Genomic DNA, 15,970 nt, shown 5'->3' on the forward strand with positions numbered 1-15,970 from the left:
TTTTTGGTTAATCAGAACAAATGTCCACCTTAAACACCGCTGTCCACCCATTAACACCATAAGTGGTCACAGCTGGGGGTAGTATACTGCAAACTGAAGATAGATTGACCTCAGTGATAACACAGTTATCTCCTAAGCTCCCTCTAGTGGTGGCTGTGGGTGGCCAGAATGTTGCAGTTTACAATACTTCTATATTTATGCAGAGAAATTGGAGCTTTGTATCAGACAAAAATGTATAAAGATATAATATGAAAGTAACCAGCAGAGAATACTGGACCTAGAAAACAACTAAAATAATTGCATAGCATGTCCGGCGCGCCATTTAATTCTATGGGACGGCTGGAGATTATCGAATACAAGTTCTCTACTATCACCTGCAGCCCCATAGAGCTGAATGGAAGTGCAGCGTATGTGTGTCCACTCCATTCAAACAGTGTAATATTGGCCCTCTTTCTCTTGATTGGTGGAAGCCCAGCCCGTTGGACTTCTGCCAAGTTGTTGTAATGGGACAACCCCTTTAAAACAGAGTCAGTGGGTCGTAGATTAGGAAAAATACAACATGCTCGTGGGGCTATTGGGCATCAATTAGATGTTTGTTCTGTTTGGTTCATAGAAACGTGCTTCTACTCTAAATAACTCCTATCATTCAAGATCCAAAACGAATGTGGGCATGAAAACAGCAAACATCTGAGCCCACACAGAACATTGCCTCACATCATGAACCAACTATAACTACTCACTCTGCTACATTACTGCCGTAAGGTAACTAACAATATTCCAATATAGTTTATATTACTTTTTACAGATTTTGCATCGAGGCCCAGGAGGTTTAAGCTTCTGTACCTAACAAATGATGACTTACAGGTAGGGCAGATTTTTAATCTTGGCCTTGTCAGCACCATGTAAGTGGACTCAGGGCCTAGCCCCAACTGCCACATAAAAGCTGCTCTGATTGAAGAGTACTTAAAGGCTATGTACTATTACTATTATTATTGCATTGTATTCATTTTGAGCTAAAAATAATTTTTTCAATTGGTCTTTATTAAAAATGTGGATCCTTTTTCTCTGTACATGGCTGAGATACTCTAGTAGCAGAATCTGAATTTTCAATCTGTCCTGTCAGGCAGCTCAGCTGACGGCTTCTGATCCCTGACCTTATAAACAATAATTTTACCTCAATTCTTACCTTACTGATAACAATGTGGCTTAAATAAGTGCGTATGACCGTTTAGTAATTTAGAGATAAGATTTATTAGATGACAGGCACAAAGTAAAATTAAAAAGTATTATTCACACAGCTAGACAAACAGTTAACCTTTTCTGACAGAATGGCTCAATATTTTTAATAAAGAACAATAGAACCAAAACATTTGTTTAGTCCAAAATGAGTAAAATGCAATCATAAAAAAATTGTCCCCGAAGGTGTACATAGCCTTTAAGCAAAGTGTGCTCCAAGCAGGTAAGGAAAAAGGAGACTAGAGAAAAGAAAAAGGAGGTTGTGTATCCAACCCCTGGACCATAAAAACGGAATTTTCAAGAATTCTGCAATTATACCCATTTCTATCTGACCCTACGTCTTACTAACTTACCAAATATACCAAAATCTAGGGGACAAAGAAGTGTAAGAAAGAGGTGTAAGAAAGATGGACAGAAACAAAATGGAAGATTTTTAACCAAAATCTCCAAACAGTTACAAGTCGCCTTAATTAAAGGGGTTGGCCACTATTTTGCTATTGTTTATCGATGTGTTTGTAAGATGACTATATGGCACTTGCTAATATATTCTTTGTAGAAATTCTGCATCATTTTCTTTACTTCATGCCACCTTGTTTGCCAGGTCTTTTGTGCTGTGCACATGGAGTCATTGTCCATAAAATGGCTGCTGATGGAGGGTCACGTGACCAGACAAATCACCTGCATCTGATGTCTCCGCCTTTCAAACACACTGCACCTGCCATCTGCACTTTTTCTATTGGAAGTTTAGGTGCAATGTGTTTGAATAAAGAAGACATCCCATGGAGGTGACTTGCCTGGTCACATGACCCTCCACCAGCAGCCATTTTATGCACAAGACCTCTGTGTGGACAGCAAAAAAGACCTGGCAAACAAGGTGGCATACCATATGAAATATAGAAAATGGTTCTGAATTTCAAGAAAGACTATATTAGGCTATGTTCACATCAGCGTTCAGCCTTTCCGTTCTCTTGCTCCGTTATAGGAGCAGGAAAACGGAAAGGACGGATTCGGCTCATAACTGAGCCGAACTGAGCCTACGGACCTCATAGACCCCCATAGACTATAATGGGGTCCGTTAGGTTTCCGCTCAGAAGATGATTTTGGAGCGGAGACAAAAGTCCTGCATGCAGGAGGGGGGCAGTTGGAAAAACATGCAGGACTTTTGTCTCCGCTCCAAAATCATCTTCTGAGCGAAAACCTAACGGACCCCATTATAGTCTATGGGGGTCTATGAGGTCCGTAGGCTCCGTTCGGCTCAGTTATGAGCCGAATCCGTCCTTTCCGTTTTCCTGCTCCTATAACGGAGCAAGAGAACGGAAAGGCTGAACGCTAATGTGAATAGGGCCTTAGTACTATATTAGTAAGTACCAGGTAATCACCTTACAAACACATAATAAAAAGTAACCAGAAAGTGGCCAAACCCTTTAAGAATTGGAACAGCATCGAAAGAATGGCTTTACACAGCGCACAGCCTAAAATGTTTTTTGATTTTTTTTTCTATTATGAATAAAACTTGAATATTTAAAAACATCTCACTAGTTTTAGTATTTTTTATTCTTTATGCTCTTTATCTATTGAACATTTTAGAGAAGGGAAAGGAGTAAATAATTAAATAACCCTGTAAATACCAGGCGTAAATAATTACAAGTACTGTAAATAATGCAGTAAGTAGGAGCATTCAAGCTTCATAAATACATAATGGAGATATACACTGAGTGAGAAAAAGAAGGGGGGCAGTTGGTACTACTATTGGGCTAGTGCAGTTTTGTACTCTAAGTTTTGGTATACCAACTAGTAATGTCAGGTACCTAGAACGATTTTATAACTGTTAAGAATTTCAAGAGGTGAGTTGTTTTTTTTTTATAGTGTAAACTATGGCAAGAAAGAAAGTGCCAGGGAAATGCTAAGGACAACAGAGCAAAAATTTAAATATAAATATCAAAATAACCCTGAAAAGTAAAATAAGAACATTCCTTTTAAGAGAGTCAAAACTGTGTGAATAATATATATTTAAAAACCTTCTCAGTTATGTAAATTACTGCATAATGTCTTCCAAAAATACGATTCTCTTTCCTGAAACTTATTATTTCAGGTGTTTTAAATCTCCATGCAGAGCAGAAGATGGAAAGGGAAAAATGGCGAGCCCTGAAAAGCTACTGATGTTTCCCATCACATTTGCCACATAACAGTAGGTCCAGTAAAGGTGAATGTGTTATTACAACGCACTTATCCAGCGTGTGACATTCCTCGTGTAAATCATGTACTGGAACAGGCAAAACATTACAGGTCCTATGGAAAAGTATGGAGATGAGATCCAGATTTATATGTTCATGGAGCTGAAGCATCATTTACTGCAATATCTCAACACAGCACTAAAGTAAATGTAATACCAGAAAACGCGGGATTATTTAAATCTGGGTTTCATTATAAACAAATTATTTTTGTTGTGTTTCAATGTGACAATTTCTAATAAAACAAATCCCAAAATATCCCAGTTCTCACACGGACGACCAGAGCATATAGTAAGCTAAGACTTTCTGTTTCCTGCAGTTAAACTGTCTGCTTTGCAGCATAGACTAGGACATAATGAGCAGAGTCATTTTCCTTATCATTACAAGGTGAGTTAGGTAATGATATTTTATATGGGGAGACCTGGATAAGGCAGGATTACAATGAAATATACATATATATATTTGTATGCAGCCCCCCTTGCTACTCAACTGCTCTCTGGTGATGGGGGCTGTTCAGGAGTTCCCGGGGGCTAAAATTTCTCTATATTATCATTCACTTAACCACCTAAATGTTTTGCCCGAGTCCAGCTCAGGCAGTGGGAAAAGTAGCTAACTGGAGGGGAGGGCTGCTTCAGATGCTGCTATCTCCTGAATGCTACAAGCAAGAAACATGCAACTGGTCTTGTTCGAAAGCTGACATTCCAGGCTTTTATACAAGACAAAATGACAGCTAAAGTCCAAGCAACAAAGGAGAAATCACTGTTAGAATTCGAGTCGGGTATAATCGTGGGTAAAAACTGCTTTCACTTTCAGCTGCATTCACAGCATCCCGATTTCTATCAGTAACATCTTCCTCTGTCCTGAACATGTTGCTGTCATTGTATGATTGGTTGGAATGTCAGCTTTCAAACAAGACTAGTTGCATGTTTCTAGCTGCTACCACTTAGGCGAAAGCAGCATCTAAAGCAGCCCTCCCCCTCCAGTTAGCTACTTTTCCCACTGCTGGAGCTGAACTCGGGAAAAACAGCATATCCCCTTTTCCTGAGGGCTGCAGTGTCAGACAGTTTCGCATCCAAGGGCCGCAAATAAAAAAAAAGATGGGGCATTTATGATATATCGGTTTTTTTTCTGCTTGATTAAACCAGTCTAAGAGTATAATTTTATACCATCTATATGGTTTTCAATGTAGTTCTATACTGATCCTTTGTGTTTTGATTATGTCTTTTTGATATGCACATTTTTGTTTTCAATACTTTCAATGGAAATTATTTTACTGAAGCAGTGCCCCTCTTCTCCTTTGCATTGCAGCATTTAAAAGGGGTTGTGTCACTTCAGTAAATAGCATTTATTATGTAGAGAAAGTTAATACAAGGCACTTACTAATGTATTGTGATTATCCATATTGCTTCCTTTGCTGACTAAATTCCATCCATTTTCCATCACATTATATACCGCTCAATTCCATGGTTACGACCACCCTGTAATCCATCAGCGGTGGTCGTGCTTGCACACGATAGGAAAAAAAGCACCAGCCTATGTGCGCTCCCACGCTCCTAGCCACCAGAGAGGCCGAAACTTTTTTCATACACTGTGAATGAATGGCCACTGCTGACTGATTACAGGGTGGTCATTAACCATGGAAATGTGATGGAAAAATGAATCCAGCCAGCAAAGGAAACAATATGGAGAATCACAATACATTAGTAAGTGCCTTGTATTAACTTTATCTACTGTACATGATAAATGCCACTTGCTGAAGTGAGAGAACCCCTTTATATAAGAGAGCTGAGCGGCAGTCCCACACACAGCCAGCAGATATGAATGACACTATTTCTGGAAAATAGTAGACACTTATAGTAATTTTAGACAACCCCTTTAATCTAAATTTTTCATTCCCCAGCATATTTCACAGTTACGTGGTCTCAGGGTAACTGGAGAGTCTTAACATATCTGGTGTAAGTTTTGCCCTGGAGACAGAGGCATTCAATAAAACCTTAAATTGCTTTCACCTTTTCTAAAAACCGCCCTGAGCATGCTTCCTATCATGTGTCCGTAACATTTACAATGGGTAATGTGGCTCCTTTATTTCAACAGCAGCTACTGAAAATTACCTAATCCCAGAATCATAAAATAAATGATTCCAATCCATGAATCGTCCTGTTGGCACCAGACCCCGCACACAAGCACACATGGAATAAGTCATTCTGCACATGTCTATGTTGTCTCTGGTGAATGAAGAACTTGGGCAGCTTTTTCCTGAATAATGCATTAGCAGCTGTCCTGTGCAATAAAGATCCGGGCTATCCCCTCTGCCCATTGTCACCGCACTGAAATTACTGACGCTGAAATCAATTACTATCATCATCATTCCCAGTTTGTAAAAACATCATCGGAAGGAAAAAGTGCGCGCATAGGAAGGATGTTGTGCTTATCCGGATTACAAAGAGCCAAGCAAATTATAATCCTTCCCTTGGAATCGCCTAAACAAGGCTCAGTGCTGCGGTGCCGCCACATCATGAAGAGGCTTCATCCATGTAAGGTGTATATTGAGGTCTACCTACCTTCTAGATCCTCCTCCTCAACGCCTTTGAGGACCTTAGATTTGTAATCCCGGAACACCATGTATTTCAGCAGCCGTTTCAGTTTTTTCTGTTAATGCAAAATAAAAGTACGGACAGTCACGTGATACACCGTCCAATCAGATACAGCACGACCAATCTTTTCACCAATCAGTTCACAAATTGCAACCGGTACATAAGGGTAAGTATTATAGTAGTTATATTCTTGCACATACAGTAGGAGCAGTATTGAGGCAGTATTATTCACATACATAGGAGGCAGTATTATAGTAGTTATATTCTTTATCAAATTTCTTTTTATTGTGAGAAACGCACAAAGTTGTGTGAAAAGTCATACATCTCGTGTACCAGACGCAGCTGGATAAATGCTTAATCAGCAAACACAATATATCCAAGATAATAGCTACACAACAAACAAAATGATATGTGCAGACACATAAGTGATGAGGGAGGGACGACAAGACAAAGGGAGGTGGGTAGGGGGAAAAAAGGGGGGGAGGGGTGGGGAGTTAGATGTCGATCGCATATCTTACATCATAACATATCTAAGCCTAGAACTTGCGATATTGCTTCCATGGGGACCATGTTTTGACAAATACCGCTCTAGAGTGGTTTTCCCAGTGTGCTAACTCTTCAAACCGGTATAATTGATCAATTTTCTCAGTCCACATTAAGAACGATGGGGCCGAGTTATTCTTCCACAGCAGAGGGATCAACAGTCGGGCTGCCGTAATAAGCATGGTTGGTAGATTAGACTTTGAAGGGGCGAGCGTGCTATTAGGGCACCAAAGTAACAGGAGCTTTGCGTCTAGACTAACCTGGGTATTACATATCTTGTTTATAGCTGCCTCCACTTCTACCCAAAAAGGCTTGATTTTCTCGCAACTCCACCAAATATGGGATAAAGAGCCGGGACCTCCTCCGCACCTCCAGCAATTGTCTGGGATAGCGGGATTAAGCTTATGGAGGAATTCTGGCGTTTTGTACCATCTTGTAAGTAATTTGTAAGAGTTAGCTTGAATCTTAATGCAACGGTTGAATCCGTGCGAGTGTGTGAGGATAAACGCCTTCTCAGGTTCTGACAGAGTCGTGACAACTCCTTTTCCCAGGCTGCGAGGAACCACAGATCTGGAGGTGCGGAGGAGAGCAGCTCCCTGTAAAATGTGGAGAGAGGTTTCTTTGGGCGAAGGGCATTAGAAAGTTTCCCCTCTATCCATGAGGGATCCGTTGTAGGCCTGGGGAATGTTTCTAAAAGCGCCAAATCTTTTTTAAAGGCCATAACCGCTAGGAAAGAGGCCTCCTGAACCCTCGGGATTGCAAATATTTTGCTCCAGTCTAAAGCACCTGACTCAGTCATGATGTCTTGTAGTTTAAGGCTGGTTAACATGGCCCAAATTCCTGATGCATCAGAGGTGGTAGGATGGATATATGACTGAAGCAGGTATAAGGGAAGATTCAAACTAGGAAACTTGAGGGCCGAGGACCTATATAATTTGGACCATTCCAATAACAAACCCTTCCATAAGGGCGAGGCATACTTATTATTAGCAGTGCATTTGCGTAAGCCCCATAGAGCCAGCTTATCCCTATATGTGAGCATATCACACTCCAGTCGGGAGACAAGGCCGAGAGGGCGCCAGGAAAGGAGGTTCAAGGCTCTGTTTAGCATTGATGCTTTATAATAGAGGTAGATGTCGGGTAGGCCGAAGCCTCCCAACCTCTTCTCCCGAGTGAGAGTGGTATAAACCAATCTGGGGGACCCGCCGGACCATACAAAGGCTGAGAAGATTCTGCGGACCTCCACAAAGAAGGAATGGGGTAGCCAGATAGGGAGTGTTTGGATGAAATAAAGTAATCTGGGAACAATAAAGGCTTTAATGTAATTCTTCAGTCCAATCCAAGAAATAAACGGAAGTTTTAGGGAGTGTAAGTGTAATCTAATGGATTTCAGTAAAGGGACTTGATTCAGCTCAAAAAGTTCCTCTGGTTTTTCTGAAATATGAGTACCTAGAAAAGGGATTGACTTAGGGGCCCACGAAAAAGCAGTGGAACATTTGAGCGTTTCGACGGTAGAGGGTGAGCAGGAGATATTCAGGGCCTGTGACTTAGTGTAATTAATCTTAAAATTTGAGACCAATCCATAATCTTCAAAAAGGGCTTGAAGTCTGGGGAAAGAGGTTAGGGGGTTGGACGTTATGACCAAAAGATCGTCTGCAAAAGCAGCCGTCAGATGGGTATGTGACCCCAAGGTGATTCCTTTAATGACCAGGTCTTGCCTAATCTTGGCCAGCAGGGTCTCCATGACAATAACAAAGAGGGCAGGTGAGAGTGGGCAACCTTGCCTTGTCCCATTAGTAATGGGAAAAGCTGGGGAGAGTGTCCCATTAATCCGTATCCTGGCAGAGGGAAGCGAATAAAGTGAGAAGATGGATTGGATGAACTGGTCCGGAAGGCCAAACTTCGACAGTGCCCGATACATAAATTGCCAGCTGATCCTGTCAAAGGCCTTCTCTGCATCTGTATTGAGAAGGGCTAAAGGTATTGAATGCTGTCGAGCATGCGTGATCAAGTGTATGACACGGACCGTATTTTCACTCCCCTGTCTGCCAGAGACGAATCCCACCTGCTCCTCGTTGATAATGCCAGGGAGAACCGACTGAATCTGTTGAGCCAAAATCTTGGCCCACCATTTCACATCCGTGTTCAGAAGCGAAATAGGGCGGTAACTCCCGCAGTTTAGGGGATCTTTATTTTCCTTGTGAATAACCGTGATATGGGCTGAAAGCGATTGGGGTGGGAGAGAGCCCCCTTGGAGTAAGTAATTACAGAGGGTGTTAAAATGGGGGATTAGAGTATGCTTAAAGGTTTTGTAGTAAGAGATGGTGAAACCATCGGGGCCTGGGCTTTTCCCTGAGGGAATGGAGGAGAGGACCTTACCAATTTCAGCGTCTGTGATAGGAGATAAGAGCTGGGCCGACTGAGCTGGGGTAATAGTAGGTAGCTGGAGGAAGGAGAGAAATTTCTCCGTTGCCTCACCTTATTGTGCTGGTGACAGTTTATTTGGTATTTTAAGGTTGTAGAGGTCCCTATAGAAGGCACAGAAGGACTTCGCAATATCTGGAGTACTTTTATGCAAGACGCCTTTGTCGTCTTTAACTGCAGCGATAAAGGAATCCGTTTTCTGCTTCTTAACTAAAGCGGACATCAACCTATTTCCTTTGTCTCCGTGGGCATATGAACGAAATATAGTAGTTATATTCTTGTACATAGGAGCAGTATTATAGTAGTTATATTCTTGTACATAGGAGCAGTATTATAGTAGTTATAGTCTTGTACATAGGAGGCAGTATTATAGTAGTTATATTCTTGTACATAGGAACAGTATTATAGTAGTTATATTCTTGTACATAGGAACAGTATTATAATAGTTATATTCTTGTACATAGCAGGCAATATTATAGTAGTTATATTCTTGTACATAGGAGCAGTATTATAGTAGTTACATCCTTGTACATACTGTAGGAGCAGTATTATAGCAGTTATATTCTTGTACATAGGAACAGTATTATAGTAGTTATATTCTTGTACATAGGAGCAGTATTATAATAGTTATATTCTTGTACATAGGAACAGTATTATAGTAGTTATATTCTTGTACATAGGAACAGTATTATAGTAGTTATATTCTTGTACATAGGAGGCAATATTATAGTAGTTATATTCTTGTACATAGGAGCAGTATTATAGTAGTTATATCCTTGTACATACTGTAGGAGCAGTATTATAGCAGTTATATTCTTGTACATAGGAACAGTATTATAGTATTTATATTCTTGTACATAGGAGCAGTATTATAGTAGTTATATTCTTGTACATAGGAGCAGTATTATAGTAGTTATATTCTTGTACATAGGAGCAGTATTATAGTAGTTATATTCTTGTACATAGGAGGCAGTATTATAGTAGTTATACTCTTGTACATAGGAACAGTATTATAGTAGTTATATTCTTGTACATAGGAACAGTATTATAGTAGTTATATTCTTGTACATAGGAGCAGTATTATAGTAGTTATATTCTTGTACATAGGAGCAGTATTATAGTAGTTATATCCTTGTACATACTGTAGGAGCAGTATTATAGCAGTTATATTCTTGTACATAGGAGCAGTATTATAGCAGTTATATTCTTGTACATAGGAGGCAGTATAATAGTAGTTATATTCAGTATTATAGCAGTTATATTCTTGTACATAGGAGCAGTATTATAGTAGTTATATTCTTGTACATAGGAGGCAGTATTAAAGTAGTTCTATTCTTGTCCATAGGAGGCAATATTATAGTAGTTATATTCTTGTACATAGGAGGCAGTATTATAGTAGTTATACTCTTGTACATAGGAACAGTATTATAGTAGTTATATTCTTGTACATAGGAACAGTATTATAGTAGTTATATTCTTGTACATAGGAGCAGTATTATAGTAGTTATATTCTTGTACATAGGAGCAGTATTATAGTAGTTATATCCTTGTACATACTGTAGGAGCAGTATTATAGCAGTTATATTCTTGTACATAGGAGCAGTATTATAGCAGTTATATTCTTGTACATAGGAGGCAGTATAATAGTAGTTATATTCTTGTACATAGGAGCAGTATTATAGCAGTTATATTCTTGTACATAGGAGGCAGTATAATAGTAGTTATAGTCTTGTACATAGGAGCAGTATTATAGTAGTTATATTCTTGTACATAGGAGGCAGTATTATAGTAGTTACATTCCTGTACATAGGAGGCAGTATTTATAGTAGTTATAGTCTTGTACATAGGAGGCAGTATAATAGTAGTTATGTTCTTGTACATAGGAGCAGTATTATAGTAGTTATATTCTTGTACATAGGAGGCAGTATTAAAGTAGTTCTATTCTTGTCTATAGGAGCAGTATTATAGTAGTTATATTCTTGTACATAGGAGGCAGTATTAAAGTAGTTCTATTCTTGTCCATAGGAGCAGTATTATAGTAGTTATATTCTTGTACATAGGAGGCAGTATTAAAGTAGTTCTATTCTTGTCCATAGGAGAGGATAGACATGTGCTGCTGAGCTCCCTGCAGGGAGGGGCATGGCTTCTGACCCAGGTGGAGGGGAGGGGAGCTGGGCTAATCATCCTGGGAAAGCCCAGAGCTTGGAGTGTGGCCTGCAGCATGGAGATGGAGGAAGCAATAATCTGGAAATGGTGGCTGGTGAGTCAACTGAAACTTGTAGTGCTTCTGGATTGAGTACAACAGTGACAAAGAAAAGATTATTTAAACTGGAAAGGAGCATTTCTAAGTTAAGAGATGAGATAAAGACAGAGGCTGATCCCAAGAAAAAGCTGATGAAGTATGAATGCCTGGATGACTGCACATGTGAACTTGCCATATTGAAAGATAAACTAGATAAAGGCACAAACACAATACCTAAAGTAGAAAGCTGGGCAATGGAGAAAAATAAATTATAGAAATAAAAGGTAAAGATTATGGCGATGTGTACAATATGGTGAAGGAAGGAAACCCTCAGAGATGTGTGGGTGCAGCGCCTGGAGGGTCACTATGTATGGGGTCGGAGCAATCAGTCTCTGAAAATGCTGGGAATACTATGGAGCAAAGTGTGTAATCTAACAAGGGGTTAATTGCAGTGGACTCAGCTTGCAACTCTGCTGTAGTGAATACGAGCAGCAATCCTGTGTGTGAGCAGGAGAGTGCTTCTTGTACGGACATAAGTAAGCCTGTAGAGGAGAGGCCCAGCACTGATACTCCTGAAGACCGTCCACAAATTAGAAGACTATTCTCCAATACAAGGCCGGCTAACCCTCCACCTTAAAGGAGGAACGCTGTCAGGATTAAGTTTACGGGTCCAGAAGAAAAGCTCCCCTCCAGACTGTACATAGGGAAAGTTATTCTAAAGGACTTCATGAAGTTTAAGGTATCTGAGGTGTACGCCCTGATCCATAATCCCTCCAGCAGGATCTATGATATCAGCTTTAAGCTTCAGTATGATCTGGACTTATTCTGGAATATATATAATGACACGAAGGAACAGTCAATCTGGGAGCATCTACAGGTGATCCAGCTGTCCAAGCCTCAGGGAGTGAGGGCCACCATCTTGTTCCAGTCTGAGGTGGTGGCGCTGGCAGATCTAGAGCATTGGCTGAGCAGACAGTGTCTGTTGAAGAGTCATCCAGAAAAAATCTATGATGAGGAAGATATCTGGAATGGCGGATACACCTTGAGGATACAACTAGGGCAAAACAATGGTGTGACCAGACATCTGCCGCACTCCTTCTATCTGGGCTCAGAGAGAGGGATATGCTACTACCCCGGTCAGCCGTGGATATGTCACAGATGTGGGGGCAGGCACCTCGCCATCAACTGCTCCCATATTAAGTACTCATTTTGTGGACAGTTTGGACATTCAAAGGATGACTGTACAGGTCTGGTCATCTGTAATCTGTGTTTAGGAGCTGGTCATATGTTCCGGGATTGTCCGCATGCGGATCATAATAAAGGCAGTGATGGGATCTTCTCAGAAGCCATGGAGGAAGGTCAAGAGGATGTCACTGCCCCTTACTGAGCCCCAATAGGGAATACTCCTCTTACATATTGGTCCTATACAACAATAGGGTACGCACTGTCTATAGGGACTGCAGCCCTGAGGGACTAGTGAGGATATACTCCTAGGACTGCAACAGGAGTGTTCCTTTACTTTTCATACTCCTACACACATAAGGAATTCTTGTGATAGGGTCAATTTAGGAATCAGCATATTATTGGTCTGAATCAGTTCCAGTTTACCCTATCAGCCTATATTTGTGGAGATAATTTTTTAATAAAATGAAATAAAGTGTTTTTAACGTACTTTATTTAGGCAGTAAACAGTATTTACCTAGTACGTCCATCCATTATCATACAAAAAGTTAATTGATGTCACTGCAAGAGCAGATACAGTCCCAAAAACTGACAGTCCTCATACTGAAGTAATGCAAAGTAGTACCAGTGACCTGCTGTAGATGGTTATGGCCCACTTGATGCACCACAAGTACCAGCAGAGGTACAGACTGATAGTCCACCTGCTCCATTACAAGTACCATCATCTGTTGAACTACAAGTACCAGCCATTGAAAAGGCTTCTACATCCAGAAATCCTGCTGTGGAAACTAAAGTACCATCTGTTGCACTACAAGTACCAGCCACTGAAGAGAAATCACATATGCAGAGTAAAGTGACCAGTAAACAAGTTGCCAAACCACCTAAACAACTGCCCTGTACGTCTACAAAACCTGATGGTCCAGCTGCAGGCCTGAAGAAGCTCAGGAGGCCCTCTGTGGATGAAGAGGGGTTCCAGATGGTAAAAAGAAAGAACAGCACTGCAGCAAAGAAAACCTCGGATCCGCCAGTGCTGGCCATAATCTCCGGGCAGTACAGTGTGCTGGGAGAAGAAGAGTCAGAAAAAAAAGGCAGAAATGGAATATGTTTCTTAACATAACCCCGATGGTGGCCCTCTGGAAGATGAACCTGACCCTCCAATGTCCACCAAATGATGGGGCACTACAGGTCACATTTGTGGAAGGAGGGAAAAGAGCAAGAAAACTGGTTGACCTGGATGAGGCTGAGAATCAGCTCTATAAACGTGAACAGTGTGAAGACTAAGAACAGGCGGCAGGCGATTTACCAGCGTCTGTCTCAGGAGAGATCTGACATCTTCTTCTTACAGGAGATCTATTTGAAGAGCAATGCTCAGGTGTTTGCAGCCAAGAGAGACTGGAGACATGGAGCATATTTCTGGTCCTTCGGGCTGGAAAGAAATGACGGTGTGGCGATTCTCTTCAATAGGACAGAAGTTTAGGTGTAGAGAGTCCTGGAGATCTGTCCGGGCCGCTGCCTGATGCTGGACTTTATACTGGACACTGTGTATTATAGGGCCATTCATATCTATGCTCCTCAGACTAGAAAGGAGAGAAGGAAATTATATCAGCAGATTAAGCCATATTACAGCCTTAAGTGGCAGATGAGCTCATCATCCTCGACCAGACGTGTGGTGTGAAAGGCCGGACTATTGAGGACTCATTGCTGCTGGTGAGGGAAGCGGTGACATACATCAGGCAGCACAGTGGAGGAGCATATGTGGTGGTGTTAGACCAGAGCAAGGCCTTTGACAGAGTCAATCATGACTACCTGTACCAGGTGTTGTTGGAGTACGGCCTTCCTGCACGCCTCGTACAATGGCTGCAGGTTCTCTATAAGGAGGCAGTAAGCCAGCCTCTGATTAATGGTCACTTGGCATAACCCTTTAGGATCATGTCTGGTGTAAGGCATGACTGCCCTCTAAGCCCATTATTATACGTCTTCAGTCTGGATCCTTTTTTAAGAAAGTTGCAAGATAATAGAAATCTCTTGGGGTTGAAATGTCACCTACAGAGTAAAAAAGTGGACATAAAGTTCTGTGCTTATGCGGACGATGTGACGGTTCTGGTCTCGTCTAGTGAGGACTGTGTGACCCTACAACAGGAGATAGCAGCTTTCTCTCGAGTGTCGAATTCTGCTGTGAATATGGATAAGAGCGAGGTATTGTGGCTGGGGGGTGACCGTGGGGTCCTCCCAGTGCCCTTTAGAACAGTGCAGGACAAGATAAAGATCTTGTGAGTTCAGTTTGGAACTGTAGATCATGGGAAGGTGAACTGGGAGGAGAAGCTGGCAGTGTGTGAGCAGAAGGTGCAATGCTGGAGGCACTGGAAGCTGACTTATCAGGAGAAGATCCGCCTGCTGAAAAGCTATCTGCTCCCGCTATTCCTCTATGTCAGTGTGGTGTTACCAGTGCTTGATAAGTTGCTTACCAGACTGACCAATATCTTCTTCCACTTCTTGTGGGGTAATAGGGTGAATATAGTCAGGAGGAACATTGTCTATCTCCCCCAGAAGGAGGGCAGCCTGTCCATGCCCTGCCCAGAGCTCTTCTTTAACCTAATGTTTCTGATGAATAATTGTTGAAGCTGTGGAGTAGTCTGTTTAAGAAACAGATCCAGCAGTTTGTCTCTGTGTGGTCGGTAGGTGACTCCATTAAGAGGATCTCGGGGCGCCTTAAGAATAACGTTTCCTGGTACATGGTACATGTAATTAGCAAGATCATTAAGTGGAAAATCTTATATGGTGAGGTAAAGCAGCTCAGTAGGAAAGAGATGTATAAGAGCTGACATCTCAGTTCAGTGCCCACATCCAGCTAAGGAATGCCCCAAACCTGGATGTAAAACAGGCTGTGAAAATCCTGGAGGTCCCCAGAGTCCCAGCTCACATGAGGGACATGTCATATTCGGCATTTCATGGTAAAATGTATGTAAGGGAGAATCCTAAGTGTAGAAATGTGCCAGACAGATCCTGCCCTATAGAGCAATGCCGTCAGGTACTGGAGACCATGGAGCATCTTCTGCTGAACTGTCCGTTCAGTGTCCAGGTATGGGAGGCCGTGTCACTGTCCCTTCAGTTACCACATCTAGTGGGGCAGCCGTATAATCAGCTCTTGTATGGAGACTTCCCCCCAGATCTCAGACAATACAGCAGAAGTCCCCTGTATGTAGTGAATGTGGTGACCATGTACCATCTGTGGTGTGACGGTGCTGCCTGGTCATCAACAGAGAACTCCTGACCTGAAATAAAATCTTATATACACTGCTCAAAAAAATAAAGGGAACACAAAAATAACACATCCTAGATCTGAATTAATTAAATATTCTTCTGAAATACTTTGTTCTTTACATAGTTGAATGTGCTGACAACAAAATCACACAAAAATTAAAAAATGGAAATAAGATTTTTCAACCCCTGGAGGTCTGGATTTGGAGTCACACTCAAAATTAAAGTGGAAAAACACACTACAGGCTTATCCAACATTG

At 41.4% G+C, this 15,970-nt stretch overlaps 1 protein-coding gene across 3 annotated transcripts in view; it reads right to left on the bottom strand.

Annotated features, from left to right (window-relative positions):
* The window catches only part of SUPT3H (SPT3 homolog, SAGA and STAGA complex component), a 496,743-nt gene that overhangs the window by 145,134 nt on the left and 335,639 nt on the right, over window positions 1-15,970 (bottom strand). For all 3 annotated transcript variants that reach the window (XM_040427286.1, XM_040427284.1, XM_040427285.1), the window contains exon 5: window positions 6,029-6,116. In XM_040427286.1, the coding sequence (XP_040283220.1) occupies window positions 6,029-6,116 (88 nt within the window). The remainder of the gene's footprint in view (window positions 1-6,028; window positions 6,117-15,970) is intronic.

Source organism: Bufo bufo, chromosome 4, assembly GCF_905171765.1.
Source record: "Bufo bufo chromosome 4, aBufBuf1.1, whole genome shotgun sequence".
NCBI lineage: Eukaryota > Metazoa > Chordata > Amphibia > Anura > Bufonidae > Bufo > Bufo bufo.